The sequence below is a fragment of the Antedon mediterranea genome, chromosome 8 (genome assembly GCF_964355755.1).
Source record: "Antedon mediterranea chromosome 8, ecAntMedi1.1, whole genome shotgun sequence".
In the NCBI taxonomy this organism is placed as follows: domain Eukaryota; kingdom Metazoa; phylum Echinodermata; class Crinoidea; order Comatulida; family Antedonidae; genus Antedon; species Antedon mediterranea.
The window spans coordinates 8,181,361-8,204,520 of record NC_092677.1 but is presented as its reverse complement, the minus strand read 5'-3'; the positions used below and the strand labels follow the sequence as shown (position 1 = coordinate 8,204,520).

The window sequence follows — 23,160 nt, the reverse complement described above, 5'->3', positions numbered from 1 at the left end:
AATGGAATGAATATATTTTAATGAAATACTGTATTGGAACCTACCATGATTGATTACAATATCGAAAAATCCACCTAAACGAGTTTGGAGAAGTTAGCCTTTTGAATCTGTAAGTATAGATAACTTAACGCGTTTGTAAATGTTTCGATCGATGTAAAAGTATCGATCAGCAGGTCTACTTAAAATTATATTATTATCTTATATAATCAATAATATATATAATATACATGAACAGCTTTGTTTGGATGTTTTTCCACTTTAGGTCGGTTTCTGTAGACGAACGATGGCGTCATGAAGTTGTAAATATATATTACACAGCTGGCCGGCTATAACAATAATAAGTTTCAAAGAAAATGAAACAGTATTTCGTATCAGTGGCATGTTGTTTCGTAAATATTATATCATACTGTACAAGATTGAACATAAACATCGCCATTTTAGAGATGGTTAGAAAAAACGATTCAACATTTACACTTGCGCCTTACAATGAATCCAACTTTAATTCAATTACAAATCGACATAATCAAGTAGGTATTGTAGGCATACGTGTACGTGCTATGCGCAATGTGAATTATTTGCATTTATGTTATCTTTTATGAGAAAGGTCGGTGTTTTTCTAAAAAAATGTTAATATTTAATATTCGCTCGCTCACTAAGTGCTCTTTTTACTCAATGTATTAGAAAATCATAGGCTAACAGATGATTTAAGTTAAAATTCTATATAGGCCTACAGTAAATAAAATACAATCTCAGACAAGTTAGAACTTGATAGGCTTAGTCATAAAGTAGTTACAGAGTTGCAAGGCATTTTATCATTGTTATCTTAATTGTTAAAATTGGTAAAAGAAGTAATGCTGGCGCCAAAGAATTTAGCGACCTATTTTAAATGGAACGCTACAAAATAATCCTCCGCATGAATACCTAATATTATTGATTTAATCAAAGAAACGCTCTACTACACATGAGAAAAGGTCGATAAACTTCTGACGACGACTACTAAAAGCATTCACACATGAACTTTGCGTTAAAAAAAATCACCAACAAACGAAATATAGCATTGATATATTTAATTTCCTCAATAAATTGCTGTAAATAAATATGTAGAGCTATAATAAGCCTACTTACCCAAAGTGTGCTTTTTCGGCGATTCCCTGACGCACGTTCACATTGAACTTGAATGCAAAACAAAATACCGAATAAATGATCAAACAATCGGGCGGTTAAATAGTCCACGTGTGTGAGGAGGAGGAAAAAAGTACGAATACGATCGATTTGCTCATTGGTAACATGCTGGGTGAGAGTGTCTTTTCCGACCAATTAGAGGTGCCATTTATCATGAATGCTATGTGCGAGAGTACCATCTCCGGCCATCTAGGGGTGTCATTTAACAAAATTCGCTTCGCCCCCCTCAGGTCACAGGGAAGTGTCCCAAATACTTAGTGTTCGAACACCCTCTTGACAGATCCTGGCCCTGCCTAGTAATTTGTCATTTTGCCCGATCTGTCCGCTTACACGAGGTTTCACTGTATCAGATACCAACCTATGATTGGGACAAAATGACACAGCAGACCTTACTCGGAGCATTTTATTATGGATATACTGTCATGCAAATACCAGGAGGCATTCTGGCGGTTAAACTAGGAGGAAAATGTATAATTACGTTTGTGATAATTTCGATGAGTTTGATCTCAGCTTTATCACCATGGGCAGCGAGTGTACATGTTGGTCTACTTATAACATTACGGATTTTGGACGGCGTTATTAAGGTTTGTTCAAACATTGCAAATTAATTCTTTATTTCAGGTAAAAATATCTATAGAAAGAAAAATATTATTTAAAAAAAATATATCAAAATAATAGTCAATATTTGATTTGTGGTACAGTTTTTACTCTTATTGGTTGTTCACCATTTTTGTACCATTCTTCTTATAGCAGTGGAGCAATGCTGTCTACGTAATACTATTTTAATGTGTTTGTGGACTTTAACCAATTTTAATTAATTTATTTAGGGCATGGTGATTCCTGCTGTTTTCACTTTATTGAGCAAATGGGCTAATGTCGGTGAACGAAGTATAATGGTATCAATAGTATTTGCTGGTATGCAATCATGATTTTCAAATATAAAATGCATCTGTATGTTAATAGAGAGAAATAGTGAAAAGACATCTGATTCATAGTGTACATTCATAACGGTTTCTGAGACTACTCCTGTAGTAATCTTCCTAAAAGTACATTATGATCGCTATAAAACGTGACGCAAGCGTGACGTACGCCCAACGCCAGTAGTTTGACCAATCACAAGCGATATTCGAACTGTCGTTTGTCATTGGTCAACTCATTTGCGTTTCGCTTACGTACTTGCGTTGCGTCCTATAGAGACCAATGTTTTTGTTTCTGCTACGTCATATTACACATGTTAAATACTATTTTAAAGGCAAGGCATTTGGAGGCGTGATTGCAAGTTATACGTCCGGACTGATCTGTTCCTCGTACAAGATTGGAGGATGGCCAATGTCGTTTTATATATACAGTAAAGAATTTCGTTTTCCTCAACATCTAATACGTATTTTGATATTGGAATTATTATAACAAATAAAGCTACTAAACGTCACTAAAGTTAATAGACTATTAACTAATGTTTTTAATCATACACAATGTTGTGTGTTCATTGCAATACTTTTAATTTTAATATGTTGTTAGGCTAGGGTATAGTGATTATGTCAACTACGTCACAGCCAATTACCAGGCCTAAGCCAAATTCAATCCCCCGAATCCTGCTTATATTCGTTTATTGCCCATTTGAACTAAAACCGATGCAAGTCAAACATGCTTTTTTTTGTTTCTAAAAGTCCTTATAGTATTTATCCTCAAACTTTATATGAAAAACAAATGTGATGTGCCCATATATGGAAATGATGATGTCATATTATACTACTGTAACATATTTGGGTATATCACTACCATATTTGGGCACATCACATATGTTTTGTCAAACTAGTTTGTTAGTGTAGCCAGAGCAGTCAACGCGGCGAGTGTAGCAATCAAGATTGGCTCTAGTAGTTTGCATATTGCAATCTTCTCTAACTCGGGTGTACTTGTGTATTTTTACTTTTTCATTATGTGTTAAAGGTATGTTTGGAGCTGTTTTAGCAATTCTGTGGATAACCTTCGTTTCAGAGTCACCGGCGGAGCAAGATGAATACATAAGTAATACACCAAATCAGAATAAGGTATCAATGCCTCCTTTGCCTAGATTCTACACTAGTTTCTTTAGGTTTAAACTTTAGTTTCTAAAAATGAGCCAACAAGCAGTTTGCACAATTTGATAAAGTTTACTAATAAAGCATAGTATAACCAGAGCTTTGTCTACTATTAAATGTGGCAGTAGAATGTGATGCCATATTTGGGCACATCACTATTTTATGTCAAACTAGTTTGATAGTCTATAGGCTTTAGACAATTTTATCAAACTTTTGTTTGTATTTTTTTCACTTTTATTTCAAATATCAAAAATCGACCATAATTACAACTCGTGTAAAAATAGCTCGCAGGGGGAAAATTAAAAATTTAATAATTTGATGAAGTAGCGTATAGGGCTATTACTAAGTTTTCAAGCATTTTTAGGGATATTAGAAAAAGAACTATTGGAAATACCTTCAATTACTTTTTTTTCAGTCACGTGCGATTCCACTATACGATATATTCACGTCGAAGCCGGTTTGGGCCATTGCCGTTGCAAAGTTTTCTACTACGTTTGCTTACAACTTCTTTCTAATTGAAGTACCTACGTTTTTTTCGAACATGTTTGGGGTTAATGTAAATAAGGTGAGACGGATAAAAGATATACTTAAAACTTAATTCTTTAAAATAGTTTCAGTATGTTTCCTATTTTGATAATTTAGTTAAAGCTGTAAGATTATCACTTAAGTCTCACTAATTTTAAGTTGTTCTTATAATGTTATTGTTTATCATTTAGATTGGTTTGTTAACCTCATTGCCAAGTTGTATTGCAGCAGTGACTGGCTTACTGTCTGCTGCTGTTGCGGACTATATCATTAAACAAAAATACCTTAGTATTCTGAAAACAAGACATCTATTTGTTGTATTAGGTAGGCCTAATATTTTACAGTCCAGTTTTTAAAACTTTAGTGAAATCTAAGCGGAGGTAATTTTATCCACTTTTAAACGATGTAGTTTAAAAGTTATTAAAAGTTTAAACTTTTAATTTTTCTAATGTCTGGTTTGAAACAGGTGTTGTCCTATCTGTTGTTGGTTTTATTCCACTTGTTGTCACTGGTTATAATGTATTGGCGGTTGAGATTCTGTATATTGTGTTTTTCGCTGTGCATGGTTTTAATAGTGCTTCAGTTTTTCCAAACGCAATGGATATAGCCGACGAATATGCTGGATTTGTGGCGGGAGCCACACACACATTTGCAAGCTGCACCGGAATCATCATCCCGATTGTCACTGGACTTCTAATTAAAGAACAGGTAGGGCTAAATATAACCACCATGTTTTTATCCTTAAGGGCCACAATGGAAATAAGTTTGACCTTTGGTTACTTTTTTGTGTTACCCTGAATTCATTCTTTGTATTTTTTATGTTGTGTTATTTTATGAATTCGAATAAAGAAAAAACAAAAAACAAAAAACAAAAAAAAAACCATAGTAATTCGTAGGCTATTTTACCACAACAAAATAAACTTAGGCCTGTACTAGGGCTAATCCGGAATCACTATAGATTTTTACTTAATTCCTTTATTAATTTTCATTTCTTTATTTAAGGCTTTTATTTGATCATAAGAGTATCTGTAGATAAATGTTATGAGTAGAAGAGATAATTGAATTAACATATCCATGAACGTGCTTCTCACCATGATAATTATGTCAATAATGTTTATTTTCAGAATTCTCTCGAACGATGGACTGTCTTATTCTCTTTAACGGGTGGAATCAATTTACTAGGAATGGTGTATTTTGTCATGTTTTCCGAAGCTGAACAGCAAGTTTGGTCAGAGCAGAAAAATAACGAAGATGAGAGAATTGGTCTAATTAATAAATAAATATTGTCACGAAACGAGAATATGGACTAGGCAACTATAACAATGTACATTATTACCCCAAGATTATGTCTTTCCAAGATAGAACAAAATAAGAAAAACTGCAGAAACTTTAACGTGTACAGCCAGGGAAAAAGATGTTTTTAACATCTATCCAACTGTATAGGCCTAATACGGAATGTTGCATATTGTATATTATATAACACCTATATAAATTCCTGTCATTTGATTGGACGAATGTGGGTCACATGGCGTGCAATAGTACGCACTATTCAACGATCGTTAAATAGTACTTTTTGAAACATTTTTGTGTACGAAAAAAAAACGTCTAGATGTTATATAAAACAAATAATGAATGTTTTGTATTCGTGTAATGGTACAAATAATGGCACTTGGTGAATGATGAAAGGTTATATCAACTCGGCTTTGCCTCGTTGATATAACCTTTCATCATTCACCTCGTGCCATTATTTGTACCATTGCACTCATAAACATTCATTATTTGTATAATAACCCCAATGTGGAACATTTAACAATGTAAATATCTTTTTCTATTTAAGTGAATTTGAAATGTGCAAATAATAATGGTTACGTTATTTTATATAATTATATAATTCGCTAATATTTTTTAATTGGTTTGTTGGTTCCGTTTATTATTCATAGGGAAACAAACAATAAACCCACCGAATGAGCCGATAACATTTTGTTTCTATTCAAATGGGAATGACAGCATATAATCCGAGATATATCAAATCCCTCTCAACTTTGGTGTCTGTCGCCCTCAAGTTGTGAGTAAGTGATCCTGCATAACTTTCCTATAAACTAGGACAAATTCATACGCGATCGAGTAGGCCTAATCAATAAACTACCTTTGATAAACTCACGGCAAAAAAGATAGGAAACTGTAGTGTTAACGTATCATTGTGCAATTCTTCCTTTTTGTATTGTATGTTTTAAAGTTTTAAAAATTGTATGATACAAGCTTTTCTTCTGTATGTATTAGGCCCTATACATAACCCAGCTTTTAATGTATATTTTGTGTAGGCCTATTTAGTTGTAATCTTCTGAATTTGTATAGTATATCTTTTAATTTGTATATTTCATGCCAATTTCAAATGGATTTCCATTTATAATACTATCGATAATAAAATAGTATCAGTATCAGTATCAATCCAATATTAATACTCATTATTATAACACCTTGCCATTTTATTTCGGAAAATGATTTGATATAGGCTTCATCATTATGAAGGCAAACACAAACACATTGAAATGGATTAGATAGGATTAACCTTTAATACGTAGGCTTTGACTGGTCTCTGTCCTTCTCCTTAGGCGAATACCTCCTTCACTCCTTTGTAGCATCATCGATGAACTATTCCTCCGAAATCACACGTATTGAAACGCCATCATAGTAGTGTATAGTAATTAGTTTAAAATACCCAGTTGATGTGACTAGCTTATCTCGGCTGAAGAGAAACATATTGTTAATTTCTTCTTAACCACACGATGGGCATGGGATCCATTGGAATTTTCACAAAAATATGTTATTTTACTTTTTGCTACTGTAGGCCCAAAACGAAAAGTACAAAATCGATCGGGACCGACCCAATTGTTATTATAATGGTATAGGCCTACATATCACACATACACACACCACCAGTTTTTATTTAATTTTAAAATTATAAATACCCTGTGTAAAAATAGGAATATTCCCCTCCCCTCCAACGTTTATGTTGATTTTATACCACATATAATGTTAGACGTCTGTTCGCTTTTTCCCTATAATTATCATTATCATAAATCATCACCATTATCATCTCCATCATCATCACCGGGTGGTCCACTCCATCGTCATTGTCATCATTATTATTAGGAACATCATCATCATTATTGTAAATCATTGCAGGATTTGCTGAAGAAAAATCTACAGACAACAATAACAAATTTAAAAATTAAATGAACGAGGCCAATTTAATAAGGTCACGGTCAATTATGTGATCAATGAAGCGTTACAAATGACGTATACGATACTAGTATCCACTACATTTGTTATAGTCTTATGTTAAGATGAGAATACATTATTGTTTATACTTTAGGCCTAATTATGTAATTTCCGTTAATTAGTCACCGGTTATAGCATTTACCTGTACTCTAGGAACAATTAAAAAGACTATAATATGATGATGGCTGTATTTTGATGTATCGTCTATATAAGCCTGAATACGATTGACTTACTGTAGGCTACTGAGTGCACGGTACTAAAACATGTAAGTACAGATGCTAGTATTATTTGGTGGGCCTACATTAATGTTATAGCAATTTTGTTTAATGGGACACATTTCATATTTTATTGAACATTCTGGGATAAATTTACAAAAGAACAACGGCATCCATTAACAGAACGGATTACTTAAGAAAATAGTGAGATGGATTGTTTTATGTTTATCAAGTTTGCTCAATTACATATATATATATATATATATATTTATATTTGTGTGAATTATTCTGTCAGTGAAAATAATTCGTGGAATTTATGACGGATTATATAGGATTTTGTAATATAGAAAGACTTACTGGTAGAAGTTTGATATGGTAGCATTCTTATCTGGGTATATAAACGAGATTATTAAGAAGCGTTCTTCTTATTTAAAATCAAAGAATTAAAAGATATCACATTAGGCCTACCTACGGTGAGACAAAACGAATGAACTGATATTTTGTTCAATATGTTTTGTATTAAGGATGATTAAATTAAAATTCCATTTATTTAGCATTTAAAATGACAATACGTATACTAAATGATATGTTAAAAACAAAATAGTCGATAATAGCATAATGGTTACTGTTTCAAATGAGTAATCGTTATTATAAATTCGTTAGTTAGCATACAGACAAACTGGTCAGACAAAAGCAAATTACCAACATCAATGTTTTTGTTAAATGAAGGGTAATTCTGTCGCGTTAAGGTAACTACGGGTCAACATAGGCAGTGCACTGATTTATACATAATTTTGATATAATTATAATGAAGAATTCACCAACACAATAGAAATTGACCATAGCATGCATTATCTGAACGTAAACGAAAAGAAGTACTTTCATGGTCAGATAAAGTAACATAATAATATGTAGGCCTAAAGTGGTTTGACATTATTTTCGTTTGTTCAAAGTTAAAAATTCACAATACAATAAGTTATTCTTGTGAGCGTCAGAACTAGGCATAAATATACTCTTTTGTTTATTTCTTTTTTTCCTGTCCACTCAGGCAGTCTTGCCTGACTATATCTATATCTATCTTTGTCCAAAGTACCTTCACTTGCACTGATGAAGGGCTAGTGTTGTCCGAAAGCTCTGCTAAGTTTTCCGGCTATCGTTTTGATTTAGCTTTTCGATTTTTTTTTATCTCCATTGAGATCCAGCCACTGATACCTACTACTGAGGCCTACATAATATGTGTAGGAATAATAAAAACAATATGAAAATGCACACAGCAAAACACATGATGTAATAGTTGTAGTATTAGAAATAGCTACTTTTTTTAGCTACAGTTTTTTCATTGGATCTGGAATTGTTTTTTTTTGCATAAAAATACAATCCAAATTTCCTGTTTCCGGGCGTTTACAAGTTTTCTTGATAATTAACCATGTTTTAAAATCTGTATTTCCTGAATAATATCAAAGTAAGGTATTTTCCCTTCCCGTATCTTTTTTTTAATGCTCAATGTATAAAATAATTCCTCGAATGAACACATATTGCGTAATTATTTTAAGAGTACGAATTCCTAGAACTAACTAAGCGTAGCTGCTGTGTGTATTTCTTAATGAGCTTACTTGATTGTATTTTACTTAATTATCAAAGCAACACATTTTGACCAATCAAATTGTGTACAAACACGACGAATTATAGCACACGGAAGTCATAATTCGGCCAACTACCCGTCATTATTCAAAAAATGTGGAACGGAAACTAACTTTAATTGCTGGATGAACCAATTTTTAGAGAAAAACAAGTAAAACATGACGAAGTCTGGACTTCCTCGGGTCACGGTCGATTCAGAATACGGAAAGTAAAACACTTAATATTATTCATCAAAATAGAATCAGATTTTAAAATATGAATTCAGAACGGCATGTTCGAAGAAAACGGACTTGTTTGAAATAAATTACGGTAAGCAATATTTAAAATGTGAGATATTACGTGTTTATCTCATGGTGCATTTTGTTTCAAATTACGTAATAATTCCTTTCGCATGACAATAAAACAACGATCCAAAATGATCGTGTATCCGAAAAAAGAAATTTAGCTCTAACCACCCCATCCCGTCTATACATGTTAATATTTAGATCTATCGATGTTATATGGGACATTGGTCATACACACTCGATATAAGTCTGTTTCTGAACGAAGGCTTACTAAGTGGCTATTAATATTATTATATATACATGTACTGGATAAGTTTATATTTAAGTAGGCCTCCCATGTATAAATAAATGAAAATATGGTTTGCCATCAATTTATGTTTAGGATATTATGATCATCATTGATCATATTGAATAATAATGTACATGACCCTACACAAGAGCTACAAAATGTATGCAACTCAACTATTGCAGCAAACTATTTCCAACTCCCTCTTTCTCCTTAGTTTTCTTCGTTAAAGATTTTATTGGTTTAAAGAGAATTTGTTATTTGAAGCCATTTTCTCTAGCTTCGTGAAAAAAAGATAAATAATGCTAGCTATATTTGAAAAATCTATAGTGTATAAAACTTTTAAAAGCTAAATGAAATTCCTTGAAGATTCATGAAATTATTCATACAGAATACAAATCAAGTGTAAGGGATTTATATTTTGCTCATCAATAATACAGTACTATTTATTCGTCTTACTTGAGGCTCACAGCTCAGCCTTATAGAGACGTGTTGAAAATCCATATGAGTAGTTTCCAAAGCAATTACCTTCAATTTGTTGTGCTATTTTCTGGGGTTAGTGAGGCGGAAACCAGATTAATTGCAGAAACATAGACTGGTAATTACGCTCACATTTATCTGATCAGTGTTCCGTCCAATTCGATAATCGTCAATAATTATACGAAAAGGTAAACACGTAATGTTTGTCTCTATGTCCACTGACTTTTTAAAACAGACCAAAGCATAAGTATTTCTCATAACATGTAAAATTTGAATAATCTTTGTTTAACTCAATGTATATAGGCCTAACATTATTGTAAGAGTTGATATTACAATTCGATTCAGAGCGTAAATGTTTACACACAACCACCGAAGATAAGACAACAAAAATACAACAAAAATTGTGACAAAAAATAACTAAACATATTGTGAATATTAAAAACAAAAAAAATCTTAAGATTGTTTAATTTAACATTTGATTGATCGAGTATAATTTCCGTATAGAAATATCGTTTTGACGTACATATATTTTACTATTTCAAATGAATACAACATAATTTCAACAAATTGAATGTGATATTGATTTTGTCCAAAACTAAATAGGCATACAAATAATTAAATTCATACTTAAATAAATATTATTACATTTTTAGCGTTTAATGTTACCTTCCAACTCGGCATGGGGACGAGTCCACATCTAGTGTTCACTGTAATTGTCGTGGAAGGTTTTGCGACGACAAATTTGGCAAATTCACGTACATTTGTGCAGATGTTCGCAACCCGAAAAGCAATAACCTGTATTGACTAATCGAAGTTGACAGAATGGTATATATCTAAAAGTCAATTTAGTACGTCAGGTTCTCTGCTGAAATTGATGATGAATATCTTCATGCATAATCCAATCAGATGACTAACTTTATTTAGACTCTAATCAAATGCCCAACTCGATATGGATTTAAACTATTATGATGAGTTCTTGTTAGCAATATAAATTGCGCTAAATTAAGATACTGATATAACAATGAATAAGAACCGCAAATTACACGTAGGCCTGTTACGTTTTTGTAACTAATTGAATCATAGAGTAAAATTGAATCTAATAATATTTTTTACAATTTCTTATTAAATAGAATTGTTATAAATTTGACTAGACAATGTGTTCAGCTTACTAGTTGTAAATACCTTGCGCGAAAATACAGCGAATGTTTGTATCAGGATGGTAGATGAGTGAGATGGTAATAATACTGTATAATATATTAATACGAACGATTAATCTACGCATGCGTATGAGTTCAGTAGTCCCCTTCAATATTCGGGACTATTTGGTCGATCGATTTTACGGAAACAAGACGGATAGTGGCACTATTATGATAATCCTTCGTATATTCAAGCCATCTATACTGTGTGTATAGTTTTACATTTCGAGGCTAAGAAAATGCATTTAATTTGTAACACAATAATTTCCCAATAGTTCATGATTGCATAAGTATGATTGCTTACTTTGATTTATATTTTATTACATGCTTCGGTTTCTAATTAAAGTCGTGTTGTAATCACCATTAATGTACAATCTATCTTCATTCTCTATTAAATAGATTTCATTCTGCGCAATACCTTGGAGCATTAAAGCGATGCCAATTTTTATACTACAGTACTACTCAACCTTTTTGGACCTAACAATTCAGATATTCATATTCATTTCAGAATAACCAAAACATTGATATATTCATGCTTATTTTTATGACGTTGCGCGTTTAAATTTTATTCATAATTAGTTCTCAATTAGGTTTAGAAACAGTCTAGTACAGTAGCATTGTTGATAGTGAACTCACTTGTATTCTGTCTATCTGTCAACTAGATTAGCTAGAAGACTACGGTACTATACGCCGATACGAAAGGTTTCGTAGATATCGAATTTTAAAACACTACACACTTTTAAACTACTACTGAACCTTTTTGGACCTAACAATTCGACGAATATTCCTATGCAGGTTAATAACTTTTCAGAATAACCAAAAATGTGGTTGATGAATTTCCCAATCTCAAATAATATATATATACAAATAAATAAAAAAGAACTTATATAGACGCGATTTGAACGATTGAATTTAACAAACGTAACGAAATGCCACGTGATTACCAAAACCACCTTTACTTCTGAAATAGATATAAGTACCGAGAATCGGCTGCTTTATAAAACTGAACATTGGTATTATATCGGTAGGACGTTATATTCATGTCTCTTTATTTCTCTATATCCATTATGATGTTATGATGTATCTTTTCTGATACTAACGTTATTACAACTAATACGACGGCGAAATTAATACATACATCTACACATTAATACATTTTAGTTACAATTGACATTCAACAAAATGTTAATCTAAATATGAACTAATTACTAAAAAGATAGGTTGAAGATGAAATTTGAAAAACCAATTTCCTTTTTATAATTTATATATCGGTTTACTGTAATTAAATTATACATACATATAGGCCTACAGAAATCATATGTGAAACACATGTGACTCTGTATTACGGAATTTGCCTATACAAATATTGTCATGTTTAATCAAATAATCTACATGAAAGTAGCATAAATTGTAGATGCTCGCAGCTTAAATCAACATGGATATATTCATGTTTATTTTTATGACGTTGCGCGTATAAAATTATTCATAATTAGTTCTTAATTAGGTTTAGAAACAGTCTAGTATAGTACAGTAGCATTGTTGATAGAGAACCCGCTTGTATTCTGTCTATCTGTCAACTAGATTAACCAGAAGACCACATACGCCGATAAGAAGGGTTTCGTTTTCACGAGGCGACACTCGAATACACAGATATTAGATATCTAATCTAGATACTAATCTACTACGCACTCCTATTGTGTTTCTGAATGTGCGCAGTATGATTGGATTTTTTACTCGATAGCTACGTCGAGTACTGACGCGTCTTAAACGCGAAAGATCCTTAGTATCTCGAGTGGACAAACGGGATGTTTCTGCAGGGTTTGACCACAACAATTCGATGTAAGTATCTTTAGCCTACTATGTGTGGGTTTATGTTATTCAGCAAAAAGAAATGATTGCCTTTAATGTTGTGTAGCTTTATTTTAATTCAAGATCTGTTAATTAGAGAGGTTTCGCAATCTTACGAATACGATATTAACGAAAACGGATACGTCACGCACACGTATTCGTTTTCGTAAGCCAGTAAATATCTTGTTTCGCATGGTAACGAAATATTGAGGGCGCCGTCCAAAATATGACTGCGGTAAATTTGAGCGAAGCGCAGGTACGTGTTGCCTGGTGCTTGGCTGCATAACATCAAAGCGAGTGAGTACTTTAAAAACTGCTATTTATCAAAATTGACCTGGCATCTATATATAAATTTACGTAAGGGCAAAATTCGGTAAATCGCGCCTTACTTCTAGAATTTTTACTCGATGGTATATAAAGTTGGTTCGTACTTTCGGTACTGATTTTAACCACCTGATGTAACCCTGTTTACTAATTAAATTAAGTTAGATAATTAGTTATTGACGATTAAAACGAATTTAGGTTCAACGATTTGCCCCAAATAGGGGTGTTTTCCGATCGTGGTATACACTGTCTAATGGATGTCCATCTTGAAAAATACCCGCCACAAAAATGCGAGGAGGAGGCTTCGCATTTTCCTCTCTCCTCCTACGATAATTGAAAACTGGTTGAACAGCTATAGTACATCATCATAATGTTGAAGACAGGCCGATTTTCTTAAAAAAATACTATTTTGATAGATTTAATATACGATTAGGCCTATACAAATGTATTGATTTGCGATGAATGGAACATCCCAATCTCTCAGTCTGCCAGAGTTTGGTTTAACACAAGTAGGTACATTTATGAGCCCTTGGTTTAAATCATACGGTAGGTAAATATATGGGCCCTTTGAGAATAAACTTGCAATAGTTTGACAATACTGTAAATACCTATTAACTATTTTTGGTCCTCATTTGAATCGAACATTTCTTACTGTGAATGTTCGTACTGTTAGATGTAATATAAAACTATATGCAAATAAACTTTATTACTGAGATTGTGGTTAGGCTCTACTGTTAGATATATAAACACATTATTATATACAAATAAACTTTATACTGACAGTTCCTTCTCAACGTTTGTATTAATTAATAATTACCAATAATATAAACGTCGTAGTGGTGTATCGTGACATGTACTTTCAATCAATCGTTCGATTTATATAGCGCCATTCCAACATTCATTGCTCATGGCGCTGTAAAAAAAGCCTAGGTCCAGCAACACTGAGAGTCCGATCTCCCCAACTATGTTTGCTCCTTGGAATGTCCAGTAGAACCTGATGACTAGATCGTAGTTCTCGCTTTCCCTTCTTGACTGTCAACAATTCTGAGAGATATTTTGGAGCGCAACTATTTAGGCATCGGAACACCAGCAGCAGGATCTTAAATTTAACACGTGACTCCATGGGTAGCCAATTTAACTCTTTGAACAATTGTGTGACGTGATCATACTTCTTGGCACACATCACCAAGCGAGCTGCCCAATTTTGCACCTTCTGGAGAGTCCGCAACTGCTTCTTTGGCAGACCATACAGCAGGGAATTTCCCATATCAAGCCGACTGGTAACACAAGCATGTGCAATCTGCTCTGTTGCACAATGGTTGAAGTAACGTCGGATCTTGGCGATGTTACATAAATGGAAAATAGCAGATCGGCAGATTTTGTTGATATGTGATTCCATGGTCATTTTACAATCAAGTTGAACACCAAGGTTACGAACTTCTGATGATGGATTGACTAGTACGCCAGCAATATGTAGGCCATCAATCCGGATCTTTTTTCTCTGCTGAACAGAACCAAATAGCATCACATCGGTCTTTTTATCATTTAGCTTGAGGAAGTTGGAGCCCATCCATTTTCTAATCTCAGCAGTGCATGCTTCTAACCGTTTTACGGCGGACAGAAACTTGGTCTGGCAAGGCTTGACAGAACCGTAGATTTGTATATCATCTGCATAGAAATGATGACATAATCCGTGTCTTCGTATTATTTCAGCAACTGGGGCAACATAGATGGGAAACAGCTGTGGTCCAAGCACCGAACCTTGTGGGACGCCACATAATAGAGGAAGGTCATCTGATGAAACATCACCAATGCAGACGGCCTGGGTTCTGTTCCTTAGATATGATGTGAACCAAGACAATGCTTGATCTCTTACCCCAATATCATGTGACAATCTATGAAGAAGCAGTGAGTGATCTACTGTGTCAAAAGCAGCCGATAAGTCTAGTAAAACTAGAATAACAAGTTCTTGATTATCTATTGATGTCAAAACGTCATTCTGAACACGTAGAAGCGCTGTCTCCACACTGTGGTTAGCTTTGTATGCTGATTGGTAGTTTCATGGAGGTTGTGATTTGACATATGCTTAGAGAGTCTAACTGCAACAACACGCTCAATAAGCTTCGAAACAAAGGATAAATTTGAAACCGGTCTATAATTTTTAAGAACTTCTGGGTTGAGGCCAGTCTTCTTCAGCAAAGGCCGTACATGTGCTTTCTTTAAATTCTGCGGTACTGTGGATGTGATAAGTGAAAGATTAACTAATTTCATTAGCACTGGAACTATTACAGGACCGCAATCCCTTAAAAGCCAAGTTGGAATAGGATCTAGCTCACAAGACTTTATCGGGGATGCCTTGATCAATTTCTCGATCTCCTCATCTGTGGTTGGTTCAAGAATAGACAGTTGACAGCTTAAAAGAGCCTTTGTACTAAATGTATGCGCATCTTGGAGAACAGATTGAGGAAATCCTGATCGAATTTTAGTGATCTTTTCATTAAAAAAACTCTGAGAAACGTTCAGCAAGAATACTGGTTGATTTACAGGTAGGTAAGGGTGTCGTATTTCCTCTATGCAGTAACGTGTTTACAATTTTGAATAATTGCTTCTGGTCGCCTACAGCATTATTTACTAGAGCTGAGTGATATTCCAACTTTGCAGTATGAATATGTGATGATACACATTGGCGTTGATGTGTGTAAGCATGCCAATCAGTTTCGAGACCTGTCTTACGCCATTTCCTCTCCAGCTGCCTTCTTACTTTTTTCTGTTTTCGTATCTCACCAGTATACCATGGAGTTTGCGGTCGAATAGCAATGATTGAACGCAATGTAGAGTTGTACATTGATTGATACTTTAATATTTCAATCGATTATGACAGTGACAGTTTTAACAAAGTATTAAATCGCAAATGTTTTACTGTATTTAGAGGTATATTATTTATAGGCCTATAAAACATGAACAAAATATTTCATTACTGAGTGGATAAAAAATATATTTAAAAATTGTTCCTCTTTGTACCTATCCGCTTTCCCATCCCTCAACCCTAATGTTACATACACAAATTGGGTTTCTTTAAATGAGTCCAAATCAAAAATTTGGACTCCTTTTCGGAAGTAATTCCCAGGGTGCTAATTTTAGTTGACTACATAAATCATCGTGTCTGTTTATTCGTTTCTGTAAACGACAATGTATTGTAGTCCTGCGGTACGTACATTTGAAATCGCCAGTTTTGTTACGCTGAAATTACTGTGTATTCGAGAACCATCTGTGGGCACGACATAGATGGTACGCGAGCGAAGCGAGCGTACCATCTAGTTTTAGTAAATTACTTTAGTAAATTACTGTCAATAAATCTATAATTATATTATAATCATGAATCATTCCTGATTCAAATGCAAAATGTGCAAAATAGATCAAAAACTATACTCGTTTTGTAGTTACGAATATGACTGGTGATATTCGTCAACACGAATACGCTTTACGAATATGAAATGGGGATCAGCTCAAAAGTTTCACAAATGTGTGACGTATCCGTTTTCGTTATCGTATTCGTAAGGTTGCGAAACCTCCCTATTAACAGTTATTGACAGTTAGATGAAATTAAGCCAATGACAGTTAAATTATTCTGCCAGAGGCAATGGACGGTCAGAAACATTTTGTTGAATATTCTTGCCATCGATGTGAATAAACGCTGCTTTACCTGTGGTTTACATGTAAAACCTATATCAAGGGCGATTGGGTTTTAGGGTTAATTTAGGGTCTACAGGTTTCAAATGTAATGATGTATCATGGAATTTGCCATGACGTCAATAGAGAAATTCATTAAAAGGTGACGATAACCTGTTATAATTTAAAATTCAACTAATATGAAAAATATGGTAATGATTATGGTTTAAGTTAAAAACAACAGACCATTACAAAGTTTTAGACTATATTATAAATTTACATTCTAGATGTATATTGCTTGTGATGTTATGCATACAACTGTTGTAATGTGTTTGCACATTGTACAATTTTACAATTCTGAATTTGTTTAACAAAAATGAATGCCATGGGTTTTGCATTATCTAATTTGTATTTGAATAAAGTTACATCGAATGAAAACACTATCGATCAATTAAACGCAATGATAGGCCTAGAAGTAAAGCCTAATCCTCACACAGACGAGTTTTGCATACTATGCTGTCCCAGTCGTGAGAGGGAGTTCGAGTGGATTAGTTTAGAAAGTGTGTCCTTTTGGTACTTGGACAGTTTATATTAAGACAGAAACAGGCTAAGCTCTTCATAATATTAAGGTAGTGTTCAGAAGCATTAGTGTTATAGTTAGAACGTATAGTAGTGTTAGTTTTTCTTCTTCTGATAGTCCGAATATATAGCTCCGAGCGTCGTATTCAGTGAGCACTGTCGTTCTGCGATGGCGCTAGTTACAATCCGTTTTGCGAGATTAATTTATAAATAACGCAATACAAATGAGCATAAATAAAGGGGGAAATCGTGGTTCACTGCGAGTTTTCATGTTGATAATTTAAATAATCTTCGTTGTCATTTTAAATGAAACAATAATTTGAGCGTTTTGTAAAAACAATTTTAAAGATATCATTGAATCATTTTTTGAACATTAGGTTTATTTATCAAATACAAACAAACACACAATAAAAAGATACAAACCATTTGGAAAGTTAAAAATAAGAAAATCATTTATATTATAATTAAACTCGTTTATTTGATTACGCCATTATTCGTTTGTTGATATTATTATGCATTACCTTGTCGGTTGCAGTGTCAAAGTATATAATTGCATCATATTGTACGCACACATTTGAAAGTTCATTGCACCATGTGGATGAAACAAGAAGCATTGATCATTTATAAGATACTAGCAGTTGTAACGAAATATAGTGTATTCAACTTCTCATTCGCAGATTTTTATTTCAAGTCGTCGAGAATCGAAAACATATGTATAGGCCTAGGCCGGGTTTACAAACTTGTTTAGCAAAAAAAATCCCACCTTTGATTTAAATCCTTACATTATTTTTAAATTGTTTTTAAATTCTAAGCAGAAATATTGATACAAAACTTATTACCATCTCGTGTCGATTTCTGCACGCCGGGCCAAGAAAGTTTCTGAGACAATTTCATAAACTATTTGTTTTGATGCGTAAACACTTCATAACCACAAATATTGGTAATTCCAAACCCATATCATACTTATTTTCTTTTTAGTTAAATATGCCTTGTAACATTGAAATTGTGTAAGCTGGATTAAATTTGTCCCATCGATATAAAGGTAATGCCTTTAAATAAATAAAAAAGTAAACGCTCAGAAACTGAGCGCAATATCTGGCAATAAGCAATAGACGTTGTGCTATTTATAATGAAGATACAGATAACTTGAGATTATAATAGGCCTAAGCTTTTGTGACTTATATAACCAATAATTATATAGATTTTCCTAAAAATCAAGATTCATGGACTGTTTATAGTTCAAAAGTGCAAAAGAAAATCAGGACGATAACTTAAACATTGTGGGCGTTATCGTGCAAACAAAACGTAGGCCTACGTCATACAAAGTATGGTAATAAACAAACATGTTGTAATAAATAAACCTCTTATAAGCATACATTGACAGTTCAAAGGTATCGTGTAATATAGATGATAAGGGCCTACCGTAATTACAAACACATATGTCAGTAATGCGTGTATATATTAATGTTTACAACGGTTTATCTTTAATTTTTTCCCCAAAAGATTCCTATTTAATAACCTTTTTCCTCTAGATGTATAATTGGTTAATTTAAAACAAACACAATGTAGTAAAGTAAACACTTAATAACATCTTCTTTGAATCCCCTCTTCAATCTTGAAGATGGAAAACCCTACGTAATACGAAAATAAGCAATTGAATAACAAATACTTCAGTATACAAACTAGTTTCGAGACCTATGTTTTGTTGATCTCCACAAAATTGTTTAATGGTCTTACGGTACCTTGCTTTTTCATTAACATTTCCGTCACCAAATCAATTTCACCGTCTTAGTCGTTTATGGTTTATTAAGTCATGTCATCGTAGAAAATCGATAGATTGCAGTTTTGAATTTGTATTCGGTATATTAAGTAGGCCTCTTAGGCATTTATTTCTTTATATTTTGTCTTTATTTTTCTAGATAATGGAATGTGATGTCACAACTATCAATTACTCTTCTTCCGTGGACACAGACATTGAACATGGAGGTGGTGAAAAAGTGGAAATAACAGAAGCGTTCATTTTATATATAACCTTAGTATTCGGTGCGATCTTTTTCACCAGTGTCTTTGGCAACGCTATCGTGATCCTTGGAATATACTACGAACCTTCTTTACAGGTTGTGCGGAACTATTTCGTTGCTAGTTTAGCTCTAGCAGACTTTCTCACAGGGCTCATTGCCGTGCCAACGACAGTTGTATATTATTTATTCTATAGGCGAAGTTTTCAAATAAGCACTGAGAATGGATTCGCTGAGGGCGCTTCTTTATACACAATTCCTCTGTTCTATTTTATCTGGGCTTCGATTCATAATCTACTACTAATCACATTTGATAGATTTGTTGCGGTGAATTGGCCGTTAACATACGGATTAAAACTCTCTCCGAGGCGAGCATTTTGTCTGATAGGGATGTGTTGGTTGGTCAGTTGGTACCCTTGTATCATACCATTTTTCTGGGATTTAGAAAAATCGGATTTTGGTGTGCGTTTTGACCTTTTTGGAAACAAAGTTCGGAACTATATTTGTATGGTATACTTTACTTGTGTTATGATTATCATTATTACGTTGCATCTGAAAACATACAGCATTGCGCGACAACAGAACAAGAAAATATCAGGCAGACAGCAACTGGACGTAAATAATACTAACCAAATTGGATCCAGAAATCCATCTCATATTTTTCAACGCGGTACAATGAAACTTTACTGGGAGATCCACCAGAAAGCTTTTAAAACAACTAGTCTAGTGCTGTCTGTGTTTGTTGTAACACTGTTCCCATTGGTTGTCACAACGTCTATTAGTTATAGTAATGGTTGTGTCGTTACAGAAATAGCGTGGATTTCAGAGGTTGCTATGTTCTGTAGTTCTTCCATCAACCCGTTTATTTACGCGTTCATGCGACAAGATTTCAATGCAGCCTTTCGTAAACTTTTTGGATGTCGTCGAACTACCAACGTTTATGAAAGACCAATCGTAGTCTAATAAAGGTAACAACAGAGAGATCAAATGGCTTATCTGTGGCTTCAACACGATCAATTAATCATAGTAATTAATAATATAATAAGATATAATGTTTGTCGCAGCCAGATAATACTAAAAGACTGTTACAAGTTTTATTCTAGTGTCCTGTTGTTAGATTGCGTTGGTCTTAAAAGTGTTGAACGATTCATCTTCTTACGTAAATAACGTCTCCACTATTTCCGGACAGAATAAAAAAGGATCCGTCGAGTGCTTCCGAAGCGTAGGCCTACCGAAAAGAGAAATCTCGAACGGAGTAATCTAGTTTCCCGGGCACTTTATCACAACTGAATCGTTATCATGGTAGGAAGCAATTTGTGATATGAAGCCCAAATTGTCTCCGGTTGCTAAAAATATAGTTAAATTGCGTATAGATGTTAAAGAATGGTGAAAACATCCTTTAAAATTGCGTATAAAAAGAGATGGTAGCATCACAGAAGAGAGCTCCAAAAGATTTAAATGACCTGTTGGACAGGACCAAAGTTTGATGTGAATCCAGCTTTATAGAAAGTGTTTGCTACCAATTGATTCTTCATAAGTTCTTGTTGATATATTACCAAAGAGATATTAAGCTTTATTATAAATGATAATAATAATAATAATAATAATAACACTAATAATAATAATAATAATAATCTTAATTTATTCTTTTATTTTATCTTATGTGGGTTCATCCCACTTTTTTTTCCATACTTTACTAAACACATTTTCATTTCAATACACTATACATATTATTATATTAACAGTGTTTGTTTTCATCATCTGTTTACATACATTTTTGTTCATTTGTTTACATCTTATCACATTTTCTCTTTTTATACATACATTATCTATAGCACATTTTCACTAACAAACTAATTTTTTCTTACATAGTCGTTCTTGTTGTTTTTTCATCTACATGCATATTTATTTCTTCATACAATTATAATATAATATAATAAATTTATTTACTAAACCGATCTATGCTAAATATCTATTGTTTTTTAAATCAATCTTAGCATTTTGCTTTTCTTTTTTGTTGTACTAGATTTACACTCATCGTCTGCCTATATAGAATAATTTATTCTTTTTGATGATCCAATGGGTAAACCAGTACCTATATTTAAATAAATTCAATAAATCATTAAAGATGCATTTCTTCTTTAAAAAATATTAAGAAAATCAAACTTTGCAGTTTTATTAAAGTTATTCATTTAGAAAATTGTTTAGGCCTATTTTACTTAGGCCTATAAAAAACAAAATAAACTCGATTAAATCTACAAAATAGCATAAATCTACACTTTCAAACTTTACCCTTAACTTAGTCTATCATTCATTCATTCTTTCTTGGAGATCCAAGAAACATTTATTATATATGGCCTTTGGCCCAAATAATATACAATGTAATACAATATTAAATAAATATCAGTTGAGTGCGTTTAAAAATTCTGTTCTACGTTTAAATGAAAAAAATAAATATTTTCCAAGTTTAACAATAAGATCAGTATTTGTGGCAGACATAAGATAAATATATTTTAATTTAGTTGGGTTGTTTGTATAAAAGGAAAACATATATTTAGTTCTAATATCTGAATAAAATGGACAAACTAAAGTGAAATGATATTCATCTTCAATTGATTGTAAAGCACATAATTTGCATAATCTTTCATTTCTATTTATACAATTCCATCTTCCTTTTTCAATTTCTAATTCTAAAATTCCTAGTCGTATCTTAGTCATAATTTGTCTATGTTTGTAATTTGTTACTTTCGTTAGATATTCTTCAATTCCAAACTTATATTTAACGTGCTTGTAATATTGGAGCTTAGAGTGTATCCTAGTATCTTCGTAGAATTTCTGTCGTTCAATATCTGTAAGCCTTTGTTTAAAATTTGAAATAAAAGTATATATATTATTAACCTGTTGTGAGTACCATATGTTACCAAATCCATTTATGCATAGTATTTGTTTTACGTCATTGGCCCAACATTGCTCATTTCTTTGAGCTTTTCTATATTGAAACTCATAACATATCAGTAATATTTAATGTTATTATTATAAGGTCTTGTTCTTGAATTTTGACTATTGATCTCATTTACTTAATTTACCTTGATATCTGTGTCACGTTCGATGTTTTGTGTGAATGTTTTAATAATTAAGAGGTTTTATAATAAAATGCATTCTTCTATACATAATAATATATGTGCAAAAGCAAGTGTATCCTGATTAACCGTTTGACTTTCAACGATTATAATTATATTCCATGATCTTATTTCGATAAAAGGGCACGTGTAGACCTTGATGTTAATAATATAATAAGCTCAAACATTTTCCTGACTCAGAATTTACCGCTAAGCAAACCGTCAGTGCAATTTTTTTTTACCATAGCCATTGGCCGCCAGTTTTTTAAATGACGTACTAATTTCAAAAAACATTTTCATTTGTTTAGGGCCTAATCAGTTTAAAATGAACGTGTCTTGTTTTGCTTGATGTTATGGTTATGGAGGAAATAAATATTAATTTATGATGAAACAAATTAAAACTCTCGAATATTAAGTTTTATGTCATTAATGAG

General features: G+C 32.9%; 2 protein-coding genes across 4 annotated transcripts; both read left to right on the top strand.

Moving 5' to 3' along the window:
- Window positions 1-314: 314 nt before the first annotated feature.
- LOC140056549 (sialin-like) lies at window positions 315-5,569 on the top strand. 3 transcript variants are annotated; one of them, XM_072101955.1, is made up of 9 exons: window positions 315-527; window positions 1,533-1,766; window positions 2,010-2,097; window positions 2,435-2,530; window positions 3,178-3,230; window positions 3,676-3,825; window positions 3,977-4,109; window positions 4,252-4,493; window positions 4,910-5,569. In XM_072101955.1, exons 1-9 carry the CDS (start codon window positions 354-356, stop codon window positions 5,063-5,065), a joined length of 1,326 nt encoding a protein of 441 aa, XP_071958056.1. In that variant the 5' UTR covers window positions 315-353; the 3' UTR covers window positions 5,066-5,569. The 3 variants fall into 3 exon arrangements, with proteins under 3 accessions (XP_071958056.1, XP_071958055.1, XP_071958057.1); XM_072101954.1 differs by having other exon boundaries at window positions 3,130-3,230; XM_072101956.1 differs by lacking the exon at window positions 315-527 and having other exon boundaries at window positions 928-1,766; window positions 3,130-3,230.
- Window positions 5,570-7,043: 1,474 nt separating this feature from the next.
- LOC140056963 (adenosine receptor A3-like) lies at window positions 7,044-21,183 on the top strand. Its single transcript, XM_072102494.1, has 2 exons — window positions 7,044-7,332; window positions 19,509-21,183. Exon 2 carries the CDS (start codon window positions 19,512-19,514, stop codon window positions 20,568-20,570), a length of 1,059 nt encoding a protein of 352 aa, XP_071958595.1. The 5' UTR covers window positions 7,044-7,332; window positions 19,509-19,511; the 3' UTR covers window positions 20,571-21,183.
- The last annotated feature ends 1,977 nt before the right edge of the window (window positions 21,184-23,160 follow it).

Excerpts from the sequence above, each read along its gene's own strand:
- LOC140056549 (XM_072101954.1), top strand. The coding sequence starts at position 354 with ATGAAACAGTATTTCGTATCAGTGGCATGTTGTTTCGTAAATATTATA. Across the intron at positions 1,767-2,009 it reads TTTTGGACGGCGTTATTAAG|GGCATGGTGATTCCTGCTGT; the intron begins GTTTGTTCAAAC and ends TAATTTATTTAG. Across the intron at positions 4,494-4,909 it reads GACTTCTAATTAAAGAACAG|AATTCTCTCGAACGATGGAC; the intron begins GTAGGGCTAAAT and ends GTTTATTTTCAG.
- LOC140056963 (XM_072102494.1), top strand. The coding sequence starts at position 19,512 with ATGGAATGTGATGTCACAACTATCAATTACTCTTCTTCCGTGGACACA.